Here is a 20687-nt window from a genome sequence, read left to right as displayed (position 1 = left end):
TTTACATAAGTTGCAAAACTAAAAGTGGAAGGCTGGTGAAGTGCCTCTCTGTTTAGCTCTTACTCTCTAATGATAAGGATAAGGAAAAGGACAAATGAAATGTGAATTTTTTAATGAAGGAAGATGCACCAGACAAAAGAACAAATATCTGCATATGCCTGATGGACTCTGAACCACAACTAGGCTTACAGCCCTTAGAACAGGACTTTGGATCATTTACCTTGTACATATATACCTCATTCTTGATGTACTTGCATGCATACCCTCTCCCAAATACCTCCTGGAACAGAACCTTCTTACAGGCTTCACAGGATTCCATCTGTGAAAGGCATAGTACAGCAAAATGGACAGAATTCAACATTTTGCTGGTGTCGTCTTCAGACAAAGATTCAGGACTTTATATGAAGATCAAAGTTGTCTGGTAAACACTGAGGCAGATTTTTTAAAGAATTGCGCAACTTTCTGCAATAACAGTTTGGAAGTGAAAATAGTGTGAAATAAAAGAAAGCAGCTGGAAACCTTTAGGTAGTGCACAGTCTCAACTTAGCTGTATGAATGCTGGTATAAGGCACAGGGTTTTACCCCATAAAAATGTGGGCACTTCCGTTTTTAGAAGCCAGTATGAATTTACCTCAGATGCTAAATCCTGCAAGAAAGACCCAGCCAAGGTACAGTCTTCACTGTGTAATACATCAACTCTCCTGTAGTGGTGACCTGTAGGTTATATGAACCCTTAAGGACGTACCAGTGTTTCAACTACATATCTTCTGAATGCTCATGAGTTTTTACTTTTTGAGTCTTTATGTTTTCATTCAGACAGGCCACTCAAAGTTTAAGTTGTCCTACTCTCTACAGAAATAAAATTTTGCAAGCAGTGTGGTAATTCTGCAAAAGTAAGGTGTATGCAACTTACAGTAAACCCAAGAAAGACGAATCTGTTACATAACAACTCCAAGAGGGTTTCAGAATTTATCTCCCTAAACTAGAATCTCCATGCAGTGGCCAAAGATGTATTAGTAATGTTCTGACTTCTGTAAAAAAGCACTACTTTGAATGTACACATTTAAGCAAGACAAAAAAATATATATATATGGGTTCACGACAGAAGAACGAAATGCCGGATCACTGACGGCCACATCGCTGAGATGACAATGCCGACAGCAGACATCCTACACACAAAAAAACACATTAAAATGTGTATAGCATTGAGGCAAGCCCCCCTGAACCCCCCACACCCCCTACTTAAATATACCAACTCTGAGATCGCACTACAGTGAAGGAATGGGACTAACTCTGATTCTGCACTACTCACCATTGTTGGGGATGTCTGCTACCGGCAATGTCGTCTCGGCGATGTGGAACCAAAAGAATAAGAGCCAGCAAACAGTGACTTGAAATAAAAATCTTGTATTAAATAAACATAATCACAGCTATTGCAGCAGTTACAAACCGGTTTCGGCTGGCAAAGCACAGCCTTCTTCAGTGTACAAAAAGTCATGACATACAAAGCTGTATATATACAATAACCAGACATCCTATTGGTTGAGCCCTAAAGATGTTCATTAAGTCCAGGGGGGAATAACCCTCCCAGTCTGATAATCCATTTCTTTTCTTTTACATTTAATATGGAGTGCCATCCAGTTTTATTAGCCCTGTTTCCAAATATTGTGTCAATAATAATGAAGTTAAACTTGGATGTTGGGTGAACTAGTTGGTGTTTGTAAAGGGCATTGTGCATCCTTTTTTGTTTGATGTTACTGATGTGTTCGGAGATACGTATTCTTAGAGGTCTGGACGTTTGTCCCACATAAAAAGACCCACAATTGCAAGAGGCCAAGTAAATAATCCAATCACTGGAACAATTGGAAAAAAAGTTGAGGTCAAAAACCTGGGGACAGTTGCGACTAGAGAATTGTTTGGACTTATTAATATATTTACAGTTGTTACAATGTCCACATGGAAAACAGCCATGTAATGGTTCACCAGAAAGTGTTGTTTGTGATAAATCATGTGTATTATTGTCCCTGTGTTTATAATGATTAAAAAAAGAATTGAGGTTTTTGCATTTCTTATAAGAAAATAAACAATTCTCTGGAATGATACTGGTGATATCCGAGTCACATTGTAAAATGTTCCAATGCCTCCGTACACTTTGGATGAGGCGGTTGGAATTGCGGGCATATGTAGTCGTGAATCTAAGAGGTTGAGATGGCTTAATGTTATGTGTCTTGTATGTAAGTAGCTCTGTTCTCTCCATAGAGCTCACCTTGTTACTGGCCATGGATATATCACCACTTCTATACCCACGAAGTTTGAATCTAGTAGTTAGATCCGATTTGTGTTTCAAATAAGTAGTATCATCTGAACAGATGCGTTTAGCACGTATGAATTGTGACTTAGGGATATTCTGTGCTATGTGAGGTGGATGGTAACTAGAGGCATGTAGGATGGAGTTGTATTCTGGAAACTTTCTATATATCTCTGTACATAGAGTGTGATCTGAAGACCTTTGAATTAATACATCCAAAAACGTGATGGTATCCATATCAAAACTTACAGTAAAATGCAGACCCCATGCATTGTTGTTTAGATAAGTGACAAATTCCATTAACGAACATTCGTCACCCTTCCATACCAACCAAACATCATCAAGATAACGTCTCCATATATCAATCTTTGACAAAAAAATGTTTCTGTCCCTGTCATATATAATATGATTCTCCACAAAAGCCATGAAGAGATCAGCATATATGGGGGCAAAAGAAGCCCCCATAGCTGTCCCTTTGGTTTGCCAAAAACATTGTTCTTTATAGTAAAAAACATTACTTGTGAGAACATATTGTGCTAGACCAACCAAGAAGGTATTGAAGTCCGAGCTATACAAGTTTGAGACTTCGAGCCAATAAGCTAATGCATTTAATCCATCTTGGTGTGGAATGTTAGTATACAGGGCACTTACATCCAATGTACATAATAGCCAACTTGGCTCAAGCTGTGTATCAGAAATAATCTGTAGGAAGTTTGTAGTGTCCTGTAGGCGTGATCGAATATTGGGTAACAAAGGTTTTAGATGTTTGGTCAGAAATAGTGAAAGAGGCTCTGTAATGTATCCCCTGCCAGATACAATTGGTCTGCCTGGTGCATGAGAAAGATCTTTATGGATTTTCGGTAGAAAATAAATGTATTGATCCATGTGGTTTATTAAGTATACAAGAATGCTGTACTAGCTTTTGTTGGTTTGATAGGAATGTAACAAAATATCAGGGTAAGAACTTGCTGTGGTTAGGGGCCCCCAGCGACTGCAGGGTTTGCTGGTGCCTAAAGCTGGCTATGATTGCAGAACAAGGGAGAAAATTAAAAACAACATCATATAAATATGACTATAGTTGCTTCACAGACTGCAATTTCACATACAAGTCATTAAATAAAACTTCTGGTTTGGGAAAGGTAATATTGGAAATCCTAACTGGACAGATGATGATCAACTACTTGGTTGTCAACCACATAAAGGATAACCCTTACTGTCAGCTACAGCTAGCGCTAAGAAAAGGCAGGTGTCATAGCATATGCTAGTATGATAACTATCTGTAATGGCATGGAAGGGAGACTGACGGAAGGATATTTATCAGAAGCTCAGAAACTAGAACAAAATAAAGTGTGCCATTACAGAGTGCTTTTATGGCCATGTCTCCTTAAACACTGAAAAGATTTTCTTTTAAATTGGATAGTGGAAAAAAAAAAACAATGGCAGAAAGGCTCATCCAACTGGAGACCCAGCTATAGCAGAAACCTGAACCATACATGGCAAGTAATGTTTCAATGTTCACAGAAAAAAAAAAAACTTTGGATACAGAACTATAAAAGAATAGATCCATGCTTTGCATAACATATGGTGGATCCAGACCAAAAAACGCAAAAACAAGAAATGCCTCCAAAGGTAAAATACTGAAGATAAGACACTGACCACATTCACATAAGTTGCAATACTAAAAGTGGAAGGCTGGTGAAGTGCCGCTCTGTTTAGCTCTTACTCTCTAATGATAAGGAAAAGGACAAATGAAATGTGAATGTTTTAATGAAGGAAGATGCACCAGACAAAAGAACAAATATCTGCATATGCCTGATGGACTCTGAACCACAACTAGGCTTACAGCCCTTAGAACAGGACTTTGGATCATTTACTTTGTACATGTATACCTCATTCTTGATGTACTGGCATGCACATCCTCTCCCAAATACCTCCTGGAACATCACATTCTTACAGGCTTCACAGGATTCCATCTGTGAAAGGCATAGTACAGCAAAATGGACAGAATTCAACATTTTGCTGGTGTCATCTTCAGACAAAGCTTCAGGACTTTATATGAAGATCAACGTTGTCTGGTAAACATTGAGGCAGATTTTTTAAAGAATTGTGCAACTTTCTGCAATAACAGTTTGGAAGTGAAAATAGTGTGAAATAAAAGAAAGCAGCTGGAAACTTTTAGGTATTACACAGTCTCCAACTTAGCTGTATGAATGTTGGTATAAGCACAGGGTTTTACCCCATAAAAATGTGGGCACTTCCGTTTTTAGAAGCCAGTATGAATTTACCTCAGATGCTAAATCCTGCAAGAAAGACCCAGCCAAGATACAGTCTTCACTGTGTAATACATCAACTCTCCTGTAGTGGTGACCTATACGTTATATGAACCCTTAAGGACATACCAGTGTTTCAACTACATATCTTCTGAATGCTCATGAGTTTTTACTTTTTAAGTCTTTATGTTTTCATTCAGACAGGCCACTCAAAGTTTAAGTTGTCCTACTCTCTACAGAAATGAAATTTTGCAAGCAGTGTGGTAATTCTGCAAAAGTAAGGTGTATGCAACGTACAGTAAACCCAAGAAAGAAGAATCTGCTACATAACAACTCCAAGAGGGTTTCAGAATTTATCTCCCTAAACTAGAATCTCCACGCAGTGGCCAAAGATGTATTAGTAATGTTTTAACTTCTGTAAAAAAGCACTACTTTGAATGTACACATTTAAGCAAGACAAAAAAATATATATATATGGGTTCACGACAGAAGAACGAAACGCCGGATCACTGACGACCACATCGCTGAGATGACATTGCCGACAGCAGACATCCTACACACAAAAAACACATTAAAATGTGTATAGCATTGGGGCAAGCCCCCCTGAACCCCCCACACCCCCCTACTTAAATATACCAACTCTGACATCGCACTACAGTGAAGGAATGGGACTAACTCTGATTCTGCACTACTCACCGTTGTCGGGGATGTCTGCTACCGGCGATGTCGTCTCAGCGATGTGGAACCAAAAGAATAAGAGCCAGCAAACAGTGACTTGAAATAAAAAATCTTGTATTAAATAAACATAATCACAGCTATTGCAGCAGTTACAAATCGTTTCGCTGGCAAAGCACAGCCTTCTTCAGTGTACAAAAGTCATGACATACAAAGCTGTATATATACACAACCAGACATCCTATTGGTTGAGCCCTAAAGATGTTCATTAAGTCCAGGGGAATAACCTCCCAGTCTGATAATCCATTTTTCTTTTTACATTTAATATGGAGTGCCATCCAGTTTTATTAGCCCTGTTTCCAAATATTGTGTCAATAATAATGAAGTTAAACTTGGATGTTGGGTGAACTAGTTGGTGTTTGTAAAGGGCATTGTGCATCCTTTTTGTTTGATGTTACTGATGTGTTCGAGATACGTATTCTTAGAGGTCTGGACGCTTGTCCCACATAAAAAGACCCACAATTGCAAGAGGCCAAGTAAATAATCCAATCACTGGAACAATTGGAAAAAAAGTTGAGGTCAAAAACCTGGGGACAGTTGCGACTAGAGAATTGTTTGGACTTATTAATATATTTACAGTTGTTACAATGTCCACATGGAAAACAGCCATGTAATGGTTCACCAGAAAGTGTTGTTTGTGATAAATCATGTGTATTATTGTCCCTGTGTTTATAATGATTAAAAAAAGAATTGAGGTTTTTGCATTTCTTATAAGAAAATAAACAATTCTCTGGAATGATACTGGTGATATCCGAGTCACATTGTAAAATGTTCCAATGCCTCCATGACACTTTGGATGAGGCGGTTGGAATTATGGGCATATGTAGTCGAATCTAAGAGGTTGAGATGGCTTAATGTTATGTGTCTTGTATGTAAGTAGCTCTGTTCTCCATAGAGCTCACCTTGTTACTGGCCATGGATATATCACCACTTATACCCAACCTATACCCATCAAGTTTGAATCTAGTAGTTAGATCCGATTTGTGTTTCAAATAAGTAGTATCATCTGAACAGATGCTTAGCACGTATGAATTGTGACTTAGGGATATTCTGTGCTATGTGAGGTGGATGGTAACTAGAGGCATGTAGGATGGAGTTGTATTCTGGAAACTTTCTATATATCTCTGTACATAGAGTGTGATCTGAAGACCTTTGAATTAATACATCCAAAACGGATGGTATCCATATCAAAACTTACAGTAAAATGCAGACCCCATGCATTGTTGTTTAGATAAGTGACAAATTCCATTAATCTAACATTCGTCACCCTTCCATACCAACCAAACATCATCAAGATAACGCCTCCATATATCAATCTTGACAAAAAATGTTTCTGTCCCTGTCATATATAATATGATTCTCCACAAAAGCCATGAAGAGATCAGCATATATGGGGGCAAAGGAAGCCCCCATAGCTGTCCCTTTGGTTTGCCAAAAACATTGTTCTTTATAATAAAAGACATTACTTGTGAGAACATATTGCGCTAGACCAACCAAGAAGGTGTTGAAGTCCGAGCTATACAAGTTTGAGACTTCAAGCCAATAAGCTAATGCATTTAATCCATCTTGGTGTGGAATGTTAGTATACAGGGCACTTACATCCAATGTACATAATAGCCAACTTGGCTCAAGCTGTGTATCAGAAATAATCTGTAGGAAGTTTGTAGTGTCCTGTAGGCGTGATCGAATATTGGGTAACAAAGGTTTTAGATGTTTGGTCAGAAATAGTGAAAGAGGCTCTGTAATGTATCCCCTGCCAGATACAATTGGTCTGCCTGGTGCATGAGAAAGATCTTTATGGATTTTCGGTAGAAAATAAATGTATTGATTAATGGAGTCGGCGATGTGGTCATCGGTGATCCGGCATTTTGTTCTTTTGTCATTGACGCGGCGCACGCGTGTGTGTGTGTGTGTGTGTGTGTGTGTGTGTACCCGTTATAACAGCTCAAATGATCACAACATTGTTGATGTAAAAACATCGAAACATGGAACATTGACAATGTTGTGCACATGCTCTGAGGATTACCCTGGAGCAGGCTAAACCAACAGTAAGTTTTTTGTACATGACGGTAAGCCCCTCACAAGCCCAATGTTTGGGGGCTTTTAGTTATTTATTTATTTTTTTAGTCTACTTTTAAGTTTCGAGATACCGAAATCTCAATGTTTTGAGTTCAGTATCTCAAAACTCGCGATTTTGGTACTGCGGGATTTAAAAGTGGACCCATCTATATATATATATATATATATATAGATATAGATATATATATATAGATATATATATATATATATATATATATATATATATATATATATATATATATATATATATATATATATATATATATATATATATATACATACGTATTTTACTTTCACAATGTAGCTGCTTGCAGTCCCAATAAACTGACTAGGAAAGATCTCTTAAACGACTGACATGTCATATACAATTCAACCAATCAGAGAGGACTTAGTAGGTTGTCTGGCTGCATAAGTGAATGCCATCAGCCTCACATGATAATATCGCATATTGTATAGCATTGTTTAAGACTTTGTAGACACCAAATGCGGTGGTGTGTATTCTGCTATGTACACTGGGTCTGCATATTACGCAGAGCCTCAGCTGGTCTTTCAACTTATTTGGGTAGTACTGGATCACTGGAAGACTGTGGAAGAGGGTAAAGTGTTTATTTGGTCTGTGATTTGCACCCTATTTTTTGAAGAATTCAAAGTTCTGAATACCCGAGCTAAACTTTCTTCTTTTGTCCAGTTATTGTAGCAGTTGAGAACGTTTTTTTTTTTTTTGGATTTATTTCATAATGTTGAGATTCTGAAACTTTGATCATAGCTACACACACACACACACACACACACACACACACACACACACACACACACACACACACACACACACACACACACATACATTTGTTGTCAATCCAAAATCCAAGTCGTGCTTTTATTTTACTTTTACCCACCAACAAGTGGCGGTGTAGCATTACTACTTCCATATGCAGACTTCACTGACTTGTTTATTTTCATTACTAATTTAATTTGAATTTTTATTCTTAGCAGATCAGTGTATGCACACAATGACCACTCATGTTTTATTCATTTTGTCATGACTTCTGTACTACAATAACAGAGTTTCTTTTTCACGCTTGATAACAGTAGATGAGCATCTTATTCATTTGTGACTCTGGTACTCGTACTAGAAGTATGTGACTATGGTACTCACAGTAGAAGTATGTGACTTTGGTACTCGTAGTAGAAATATGTGACTCTAGCACGTAGTAGAAGTATGTGACTTTGGTACTTGTAGTAGAAGTATGTGACTTTGGTACTCGTAGTAGAAGTATGTGACTCTGGTACTTGTAGTAGAAGTATGTGATTCTGGTACTCGCAGTAAAAGTATGTGACTTTGGTACTCATAGTAGAAGTATACTTGTAGTAGAATTATGTGACTCTGGTACAGTAGAAGTATGTGACTTTGGTACTCGTAGTAGAAGTATGCGACTCTGGTACTTGTAGTAGAAGTATGTGATTTTGGTACTCGCAGTAAATGTATGTGACTTTGGTACTCACAGTAGAAGTATGTGACTTTGGTACTCGTAGTAGAAATATGTAACTCTAGCACTTGTAGTAGAAGTATGTGACTTTGGTACTTGTAGCAGAAGTATGTGACTTTGGTACTCGTAGTAGAAGTATGTGACTCTGGTACTTGTAGTAGAAGTATGTGATTCTGGTACTCGCAGTAAAAGTATGTGACTTTGGTACTCATAGTAGAAGTATACTTGTAGTAGAATTATGTGACTCTGGTACAGTAGAAGTATGTGACTTTGGTACTCGTAGTAGAAGTATGCGACTCTGGTACTTGTAGTAGAAGTATGTGATTTTGGTACTCGCAGTAAAAGTATGTGACTTTGGTACTTATAGTAGAAGTATGTGACTTTGGTACTCGTAGTAGAAATATGTGACTCTAGCACTTGTAGTAGAAGTATGTGACTTTGGTACTTGTAGTAGAAGTATGTGACTTTGGTACTCATAGTAGAAGTATGTGACTCTGGTACTTGTAGTAGAAGTATGTGATTCTGGTACTCGCAGTAAAAGTATGTGACTTTGGTACTCATAGTAGAAGTATACTTGTAGTAGAATTATGTGACTCTGGTACAGTAGAAGTATGTGACTTTGGTACTCGTAGTAGAAGTATGCGACTCTGGTACTTGTAGTAGAAGTATGTGATTTTGGTACTCGCAGTAAAAGTATGTGACTTTGGTACTTATAGTAGAAGTATGTGACTCTGGTACTTGTAGAAGAAATATGTAACTGGCAGACAAAGTACGTGACTTTGGAACTCGCCGTAAAAGTACGTGACTCTGGTACTTGCAGTAGAAATATTTGACTTTGGTACTCATAGAAGTATGTGACTCTGGTACTCACAGTAAAAGTATGTGACTTTGGTACTCGTAGTAGAAGTATGTGACTCTGGTACTTATACTAGTAGAAATATGTAACTCTGGTATTCGCAGACAAAGTATGTGACTTTGGAACTCACCGTAAAAGTACGTAACTCTGGTACTTGCAGTAGAAGTATTTGACTTTGGTACTCATTGTAGAAGTATGTGACTCTGGTACTCACAGTAAAAGTATGTGACTTTGGTGCTCATAGTAGAAGTATGTGACTCTGGTACTTGCAGTAAAAGTATGTGACTCTGGTACTCATAGTAGAAGTATGTGACTCTGGTACTTGCAGTAAAAGTATGTGACTCTGGTACTCGTAGTAGAAGTATATTGAATACCAATGGCACAAGAAGGAGCCTGTACAGCACAACATTAAATGAGCACCCAATGTTTATTTCCTCCCAAGAATCACTAAAGGCACTGGGCAGTATCAGGTTTAACAACAGAATTGGATCTATTCCTTCATTCTTGCATTATTGTTTTAATTTCTGAAGGACTTCGTACTGTAGAGAACTACGAGGAGTAGATTAGGAGGAGTGTTGAATCTTAAGAACTACTTCACCTTACCTATTTAAAGGTATGTGGGGAAACAAATGAACTGTCAGTACTATTTATCTCTGCGTCATCTGCCCTCTGGGTACATACTAAACCTTACTCTAACAGCATCATGTTTCATCCCTGAAGAGGCCACCATGCCCTCTTCCATTCAACTGAGCTATTATTGTACAGTACATTGCTACAACACTGTAAATTACTTAGCCGAGAGAACACATAGCTGTTACAATGACATGCAGTGAAAACAAAAAAATGTTACTAGACATACAAGGCCTAAGACACAAACTGCTTCTACACGGTACAATTCTGCAAAAGAAAAAAAAAGACTTCTGTTTTTATGCAGGAGTCTGGCCAATAACCCACTGAAGAGTACTAGTAAACTCTTAAAATTGGTGTGGACTTTCTGTAACTGACCAAGCCACCACTTTTAGGAAAAGCTCTATCCCCAGGAAATGGGCCCCAGTGATACAAACATTTTAACTGCATATCATAAACTGATCCAGCACCTTTAAGTCTCCATACTACCTGACATGCTTCCTCCCACAAATCATTCCTGCCTTAAAAATCAATTTTCCTAATCCACGTGTCTTAAAGTCAACATTCTCTTGCCCATTTCACTATCCTCAGGGCTCTATGGAACACCATCATTCTCTCCTCCTGAACTTTCAAGAGCCTTCATATGTTCCTAACCCCCTCTATACTTAACTCCTATGCTTCTCCCCAAGTGCCTTCATATTGCTTATTATCACTATATAAACAAATAGCCTCCTTCACTCCATGTTTATTCATCAATATTGAAAAATCAAAAAAGAAAACTCTATTTGTCAATGTTTTTAGGTCCCCAACACCCTAAATGGCTTTGCTGGCCCATTCTCATACTGTGTCCCCCAACCCTGCACAAAATTGACCTTGCCACATACTTTTCTTGCTGTTTTTAGACAAATCATCAAACATCACCCTCCTGGTATGTTTCTTCTTTTCAGTATTCTTCCAATCCTCTCAAATACAGCCTTTTCTCCTTCTAGTCCAGAATCTTTAATCTTACAGGACCCATTTTAAAGTCATATCTTTCATACCTCTCAACCTTTGCACCGAATTTATTGCTGCAGCACATAGGCTGAAATCTGCCATCCACATTCCACAAAAATTCTTATGACCCCTTAGTTTTCCCTTCCTAATTCTAGCCTTCATCCATGCTAAGATTCTATACAAACTGAAACCTGTACCAATGACAAAGAGAGACAGAGCCCTGACTATAGCTCTGGTAAACCAAGTTTGATTAGCAGCTTGGGCACTTGGCACAGGAAGGGGAAGACAGGAGAGCCCACCAAGGGGGGGGGGGGGTTGCATGCCCAGAGGCACATGAGTAGTGAATGGATTTTCCAGGTGGAAACTGGGAAAACTGCCACACACAGTGCCTCCTGTCAGTAGCCAGATCATCATGCTGACACCAACCCCATGGAAAAGTGGGGAACAGAACAGCACTAATCCTCACATCATGTCCCACCCACAGGATGTAACTGAGCAGGCAAAGGGAGTAGGGCTTAAAGGGACAAAAACTTGAGCTACCCCTAACAGCTGCCAACATGATGGCCACTTCCAATCAACCCTTAACCCACTGATGGAGGATGAATCTGATGACTATCCAGGAGGAAGAAGATGATCAGCCATCACTTGGGGCACTGTATCCCCCCCAAAAAAAAAGGATTTCATCCAGATTATCTGCCTTTCTATAGTCTCCCCTGTAAAAAAAATAATCTTCCACATTATTTTCTATTTTCTAGATAAATTCAGTACATTTCTGTGCTACAATGGAGCAGCGTTTCTCCTACTGGAGGAAAATCTCCTAGAGAATAGAAAGTGAGGTTTTTTTTCTAGCTCCACTAGCATAGAAAAAAATGTCCATCTGTTTTTATATGGGAGTTATCCATCCAATCTTTCTAGTTCCATAATGATAGTTTGCTTTTTAGTCCAGTATAATTGCAAGCATTATACTCTCTCTTCTGGTTACTTACACTACTGAGTTGCAACTAGAGTAAAACCTCATTTGTGGTTATTTCTGACATAAGTAGATAGCTTATCACCTTTATTGCTGGATATGAAGTTGTGAAAACCCTGGTATCCCTTTTTTACACAGTACACTAGTGTTATCTTCAAATCAGTTTCAGTAATAATTGCTACAGAGACATTGTCGAGTAACAGTGCTGTCAAGTAAGGCATCTTCCTATTTAGACTCTAAGCATTGCTTAATAAAATGATGGTCTCAACATTTACAATATCTTTTACAAGGAGATTGGTTTTATATATATATATATATATATATATATATATATATATGAAAAAACTCGGTTTGAGGCATATAATCCTATTTCCCAAGTGGCTCAGATGGTACACTACCTTTGGGAAAAAATTACTGTCTAGAAGTTAAAACAGAGGGTTAAGACTATGAGCTGTAAACAAACACAGGATCTGATTCTTTCAGCCCTCATTTGCCTGCTCTGCCGCCTTGAGCAGGTCACTTATCCCGACAGTGCTTTATAGCACGTGGAAAGTTGGCTAGGTTCCTTAATAGTCTCCTGGACTACATACCTAGTAAGTACCTATGAACCTATGTACTCCCATGGGTGTAAAAGCATAATTCTTCATTGAAGTACTAATCTTCTTACATTACTATTTAGATTACTTGCAATTTTTATTTAGTCTTGGCACAAATTTTGTTGCAAGGAGAATGTCAGTAAACATTAATTTAACTTGTTCACTACACAAATGTATTAGTTCTTTGGCCTGATATACAGTTCTTTGAAATGCAGCAATGCCACTACCATTGTCTCCTGCAACATTAATTACATTAGAGAATCATGGCTTGGTATTCAGTAGCTTATAAAGACTCTACCTACGATTAATTTACAGCCCTAAAGAGAACTTAACAATAATTTGGGATTTTGTAAGGTGGGTGAGGTATTTTTTTTAATATCTTTAAGCATAGAGTTATGAGTCACAAAAACTGCATTGCGTTTATTACTGGGTTTGTTGGTGTTAGGTAGGCAACTCATTCCAAGACGATCAGTGTTAGTACTAAAGGTATCCATACCATTATCATTTGCATTGTCAAGGACATTCATTTTCTCCCCATCTGAGTCTCCCAAAGTACTTTACATCTTCACTTTCTTGCTCTTCTTGTTTGTATTTTTGACTTCTTCTTCTGGTTAGTAACTAGGAGTTGATGTAACCTGATCCTCATCAGATTCTAGGATGATTCTTTACTTGTATCTAATTTTCACAACTGGCAAGCAGTTAATAATCAGTATGGTCCTTTTTTTACCAGTGATGATAATCCACTTCATTAAGCTGTTTATCGAAGCTATCATGTAAAATGTCAGAAATACATACTTGTTCTTCAATAGTGAAATATCTTTGCATACCAATGTTTTTTCGTTACCTTGTGTTATTTTATATGATAGCTGGATTTTTACAAGAATTTTCATCTTGCTTGAAAATAGTTAAGCCACATGATAACATACTGCAAAGAGAGCATTTCTTAACCTCTATCAAGGAATTCATCGAGTAAATTTTATCAGGCTGTTACAAAGCTCAATATCCAAGATGGGCAAGACAATTATAAAATATGCTGCCATCCCTATATGAAATGGACAATGTCACCTTATTTAAAATCTTAGCTACACAGGAAGGATTATGGGGGTGCTAAATAATGTAACAAAACATATGTGGTAAGTGTCTTAGCCTGGTAACTTAAAAACTTGCTGTATTTCAAAATAGGCTTCTACTACAGTTATTTCAGTAGTCATCTGCCTTTGTATCTATAGAGTACAAAGTGAGCTTAAGTATGCTTGAGGTACTTGGTGGTTACAAAATCTTACAGCATGTCAAACTGTAGCAAAGGTCTTCAGTTCAAAAATGGACGATTCAACTGCAAGTAAAAATTGTTGATATTCATATTTCACCTTGTTTAACAGTCACTAGCAAGTAGGCAAAGTATAAAGTCCTCATAGCACACTGCAGCACTATAGCTAATCATTTAAGGAAAGGAAAAAGTCCAGCACTTTTGTAAACTAAGATGTTGCTATTATTATTACACCAGTGACTTGCATGTGTAAGTCCAGAAATAATACTACAAAAATGATTAGTTTAAAAACTCCATGATAACAGTATGCAGCTGCATACCCACAACAGCAACTGTATAGATAAAACAAATAAAGAGTACTGCTGTAGTTTAAAATTAGCCAATGGTCTATCGTTAGAAGATGGAAAAGATACGTAACAAACAATCCCTTAAGCGAATCTGAGCTATCCTGTCTAATCGCTCCTCCAGCTATTCACATCAATCATGCAAAGACATAGAAAGCACAAATATTCAGAGTGCGGATATCATTTGATTGTGGTGAATTGAGGATAACATATCTCAAAATAAGGCAAAATGTGTAGCACAAGAAAAGCTGTTGAATCTTATTAGCAAGAGCAGGTTCTCTTCTGCATCTGATTCCAAAGATATGTGATACTCTACCTGAAATGAAATTAATGCCCGACTTTGTTTTTTTTTTTTTTTTTTTTAATTTAACCATTTTTATTCTGGAATTTGCAACAAAAAAACTATATCATGATCCGCAAACATGTGTCCATGAAGACACATCTTGTAATGTAGCGAACCGAAATTTATACTTCGATAAATGACAGTTATGGTATTTGAAAGGTACAGTTCAGCGGATTTGATTAAATCCTGTTCTACAGCTGATACAGCTAAACAAGTGCAGTCACACAGTGCCATATTCCACTGAAAACAAAACTGCTAACCTCAAGTGAGTGTATCTTCAATAATTGCAACCCTACAAGTCAGTAACTTAGATTACCTCTTTCAAGTGCTGGCATTTAGTCTGCTAATACTGTTTAACCTGCAATCATAAGTTAACAGGAAGAATGCAAATGACAATTCTCACTTCATTCTCTTACAGGCATTCTATTACATTAACAAAAGTGTGAAACAACAAGAGATACTTGCCTATAAATTCATTTCTCAGTTGAACACGGAATTTCAGTTCTTCACTTCCCAGAACTACTGCATTGATGAAACTCAGCAACGTCACCATATACGGAACATTGTCTGTAGTATGCAGTTCATTCATGATTACACTGAATCGATACTGCTGGCTTTTCGCAACCTGTTGAAAAATTATGTTACAATTCAGCGCTCACATTCACTTTCTTGTTTACAAAAATGTCTGAATAATAACTTCTCAAGTGCATTATGTTTCTTCAACATTTCACAACTTTTTTCAGTCAGGAAACTGTCTTAATAATTTATTCCATTGGTTAAGATTGACAACAATAAAATACCAGTAAAAAAAGTCTGTCTCAGTCCAGAGTATGACCTTATTGCCTCTTTGTCTTCTGACACTGCACTGAACTGGCAAAGACAAGGTAGTCTATTGCCTGAACCCACTCAATTATTATTAACTAATCAAAATGGTTTCTGATTAAAGAATGTTTAAGGTAGCCCTGAGATTTGTTTATTTATTTTCTGGATGCCCTTAAGGTTTTGGACTGCCACGTATTTTTATTGATAGGATGCATCCTGCCATCATTCTTTTTCGTTGTGTTTCCAAAACGTTTCCAGAAAAAAATTAGGTATGGTGGTCAACAGGGGAGGTCTTGTAACTCCGAATTCTTTTTTGCTGATGTAAATGCAATTAGGAACAACATTTACAAAAACTGGTACTTATACCATCACCTCTGGTTTGAAGAGGGATTGTGTTGATTTTTCTAGAATAGTGCTGAAATTCCATGAAGGAGCAGGTTCCTTAAAATGAGGTCACAGAAAGGAGGCACACCTCAAAAAAGGCTTTGCTACCTTTCTCAGATGCTAAGGATAAGAGTTAAAACCTTGATGGAAAAAAATTGCAGTTACATGTACCATTATAGCAGAAAAACTAGAATATTTGTCAAATTGTTTCTGTTGGGAATTGTTGTAGATGAATGAGAGAAAAGAAGTTGCTACACTTCCTATTAACAGGGGATGTAAAGAGGTTACAACAAGGCTTCCCCAGCAGTGGATTATCATTCAGCCTGTAACCAGACTGAGAGACCACTCATGTGGCATCAGAAGGCATCTGCTGAGTCGGTCCAATAATGAGCTGGCCTCATCAGGGATGTACACTGCTATAAGAAAGTGATGTGAACTGATCACCCATTCTCATAGGCTGATTGGTTCTCAACTCAAGGGATAGGATCTGCCCTTCTCTGTTTGTTGATGTACCATACTACTGGCTCATAGTCCGAGTATTTTGAGACAGCACCCTTGAGAAGATGGTACTGCAAAGTCTGCAACACTAGGAGGAACACCCTCACCTCCAGAATATTTATATAGAAATAGGCATCCTGTGTAGTCCATTTCCTTTGGACTGTCAGCTCTAACAATGTTTCCCATCCACGGGTAGACACATATATGGTGACTGACTGTGATGGGGGGCATACCTCTCAACCCCTTAGAGCAATAAATCTGGACAAAGACAGACATAAAAGTGGGACAAGGCCCCAAAAATAGGGACATTTTTAAAATATTAGTCTTACAAACTTAGAAAGTTGATATAATAGGTTTTGCATTAGTATGAATTTTCTGAAGAGTATGATGTCTGAAATTCAAATGTCTGTCATTCTTTTCTAACTTAAATCTTTAATAATTACCACTAATTTGCCAGAAAACCATGACCTTATGAAAAATGGACCAAAAATATGAGGCAAAAATCTGGACATTCTGAGAAAATCTATACAGTTGAGAAGTATGATGGGGGGTGGGTTATCCATTGCCGTCTGTTACTGAGTGGCAATAGCCACCAATCAAGATGCATGTGATATGCTTTGGAAAGATGAATGCCCTAATAAATGGGTTCTTCCAGCTGTGTCCAGTGACATGTATACTGCAGTGCTACATTCTCATATGAAACCTCATGAACAACATCATGTCAATTGTAGCTGTCATGAGACCCAGTACCCTTACAATTAGTAGTGCTAGCACTGGGGGTGTTGCAAAAACAGCTGTACAGAAGTTTGTACTGGTATTATCCTGTCCTGGGGCACAATGCCCAATTTCTATATTATGTTCATATGACAAACTATAAATACCAACGCACTTTCAATGGCTCCAGATGGGACTTTGCATGCTCACTGAAATTCCTAAGATCAAATGGAAGTGAAGTAAGTAGTGTCTTGTACTAATCAAGGACTCCTCTGAGATTGTGACCAGGAGCCAGTCCAAAGACAATGAAAGAGAGATGGAGAAAGGGAAAGAAAGAGACACAGTCTTGTGGTGAGCTGGGAATTTTTTTGCTTGTGCAAACTATGTGTAGAGCCAAGTGTCAACACGATCACAATAGAGCAGATACTACAGATTATGGTGGCTGCAGCTGAAGAGGTGGTAGCCACAGCCAAGATGGTGGCTACCCCAGAAATGGTGCCACTACTAAAATATCTGATTGAAGAAAAGAACCTCTAGGCATATCTCACACCCTTCAAGCAGTATCCCCACCTAGAGGGATGGGATTCAGCTGACTGGGCCAGGATTTTATCAGCCCAGTTAACTGGAGAACCACTGACTATGAGTATACTGATTACCAGGACTATGATAAGACAAAATGAAAAAAGGCTTTACTTGCTAGAACTGGTTTGATTTTAGAGACACTAGCTCAAAAGTTGCATAGCTGAACAACATATTCTTATAACAAAACGGTAAAGTCACAAATATGTACTGTAAAGTATTTTATTAACTTATGGTTAAATCTAGATGGTCAACGTAATAAGAAATAAAAATGATAAAAAAGGGCAGCAACTGACCATTCAAAAGGCATTTGCCTACTGCTTTAAGAAATGAGTGCATCAAACTGACCCTAATGATTCTGAAAGTGCTAGTAGAAAGAGTGTAATCCCTTGAAACCATGTATTAATCTGAGCCAGCAACATATGTAGTAAAACCTAGGTCCACTTTTGGCAACAAATAAAATAACAGTGTAAACATACAAAGGTGGAAAAAACTGAACATAGCTAAATTCTGTATTGCTGACATTAACATTATAAATTCTGTCAAAACTATAGCCTCTGAAAAGCACAGTAATTATGTTATGCCTCTAGAATGTGACAGATCACCTTCTAGAATGGTTAAAACCACATTCTCAGACATTACTCAGACAGAGGTGCAAAATGGGTTCAGAAAACAGTCCATCCAGTTACAGTCATTCCTAATTTAAGACAACAGAATGACATTACTGAAAGATTTTCCTACTTTGCCAGTGCTGAGGTTTGCAAGGATAAAGACCTATGTCCTAGGTAACCAGGGTTTGATTATTGGCTTAGGCATCAAAGGCAAGCATTCACTCAGGTGCTTCCTGTTAGGAGTGCAGTCCAGAAAGGGGAGTAGTGCTTGGATATAATGGATAATGGACATAATGGATATTCCAGGGGAGATTAGGGACAGTAGGTAGACCTGAAGTAGGTGGGACATTAGTAGGAGATGAAGGCTGTCTCCATGGGAGGGAAAAAAAAAAACATTTTCCCACTTTAGACAGATGTGTCGAAAATGCAAGGAAATTTCTGTTGGTAGACCACTCTGTCAGTGTGGGGAGAGGAACTAGGAGGTGAATAATCTTTCAGATGTGTCTGTGAAACCCAGAAAAAGTAAGAGGTGGAGGTGGTGTCAACAACCAGACTAAGTGCATGAGTCCAAAAGCCACCAGACAATGAGTGTATGAATCCAATAAAGATCATAATGTTAGAAAGCCCTAAATATACAGACAATTTGGCTAAGAATACAGAGGAAGAGCCTACACCAATTAAACAGTTGTGTCAGAACTAGTAGAAGAAATGGACTTGACATATGAAAATACTGCAGCTTGAAAATTTTGCAAAGAACGGACTTGACATATGAAAATACTTCAGCTTGAAAATTTTGCAAAGCTGCAGTTACTAGCAAAACTGAAGAGGACATTCAATGAAAGGGTGTATTTTTTAATTTAGGAACTATGGAAATGCACCACATAAGCAGAATTCTGAACATTATGTCAAACTACGCAGAAAGCACAGCAAATGGAAAATTCTATGCAGTAAATTGATGTTGAAATGCAGAAATGTAATAATAAGAAATATTTCACCAGGGTACTTAAACAGGGAGAAACAGTGTCTGGTCAGAGTTCAGGATCCATTTCTATCAGCACAAAATAGAAAAATCAAATAAGGGAAGAGGTAAGGCAACAGGTATTTATAAAAGAAGAAAAGGTACAATGGAAGATGAGTGGTGTTTTAAGATATGTCTTTCAGAGGGAAAGCAACCTAAAGAAGAAAAATGAATTAAGACATTGGTGTTCTGTCACTCTAAGAAATAGGGTGAGCCATAAAAAGAAGGATGTGCGTACTGGGAGAAAAGATAGTCTTGAACAGAATCCTAATGATATTCCTGTTGAACAAAAATAGAGGAGCGAAGGGGGTTCTAGGCATTAGGTTCAAAGTAGACAAGAAAAAATAAGTAAGGCAGAAATAGCACCTGACTCTATGAAGAATACTGGTATTAGCTGCCTTTCCTAGGAAAGGGGTAAATTCTGAGAGGTCGGTGCCTGTGATGGTAGGGGTGATGGTGATGCCTTTTACCTCACACCAGGCTAACATTGAGGAACTCCCAGAGTTAACTGACCTTCAGCTAGGCTGTCCAATGTTTAGAAATGTAGAGCGGGAATATCGCACTTTGAGCAGAGCAAGAGAAAATATAGTCAGGTATGCAGGGGAAGAAACAAAACAAAATGTTCTTACTTATTGAACATGATATGAGTTGAATTCGGACTTGTTACAAAGACAGTGTATGGAGAGACAGAATGTAGCATGCCAACTACAGCTATACTGCATGTAAGCTATTGAAAGATTATATCTTAAAGCTTATATAATGAGTAGCACAACTGCACTGATACTTGACTTCTGTCTAGTGTTGCTAAAAGGATATTCATTGCTGCCCATATGCTATTTATTTATATTGTCATATTTCTAAATATCTTAATAACCAAGTAACACACACGTAACTGCTTAACCTCTTATACAAGCTCATAGATGGATGAACAAAATGTTGCTGACAGTATGTGTGTAGCTTTAGTGCTTACTGAGATACTGTAAATTGTTCACAAAATATTAATAAACGTAATCTTAACTATGTTTATTATTACTTATAAAATACAGTTTCAGTCCTAGACTCTAATAAACTCTACCACTGTAATGATTTGGTTGGCTGAACTATTTACTATTTACATGGCTGGCGGCGGTGGTACAGCAGTTAGCACTGTTGCCTCACAGCAAGAAGTTCTTCGGTTTGATTCTCG

At 37.8% G+C, this 20687-nt stretch overlaps 1 protein-coding gene across 4 annotated transcripts in view; it reads right to left on the bottom strand.

Moving 5' to 3' along the window:
• INF2 (inverted formin 2) overlaps positions 1–20687 on the bottom strand; it is a 735156-nt gene that overhangs the window by 394758 nt on the left and 319711 nt on the right. For all 4 annotated transcript variants that reach the window (XM_044074343.1, XM_044074344.1, XM_044074342.1 and 1 more), the window contains exon 4: positions 15341–15500. In XM_044074343.1, the coding sequence (XP_043930278.1) occupies positions 15341–15500 (160 nt within the window). The remainder of the gene's footprint in view (positions 1–15340; positions 15501–20687) is intronic.

Source organism: Protopterus annectens, chromosome 6.part0 (assembly GCF_019279795.1).
Source record: "Protopterus annectens isolate FY-2018-M chromosome 6.part0, PAN1.0, whole genome shotgun sequence".
NCBI classification, from domain to species: Eukaryota; Metazoa; Chordata; order Ceratodontiformes; family Protopteridae; genus Protopterus; species Protopterus annectens.
Note: the sequence above shows the minus strand (reverse complement) of the source record. Positions and strands in the feature narration are given on the sequence as shown.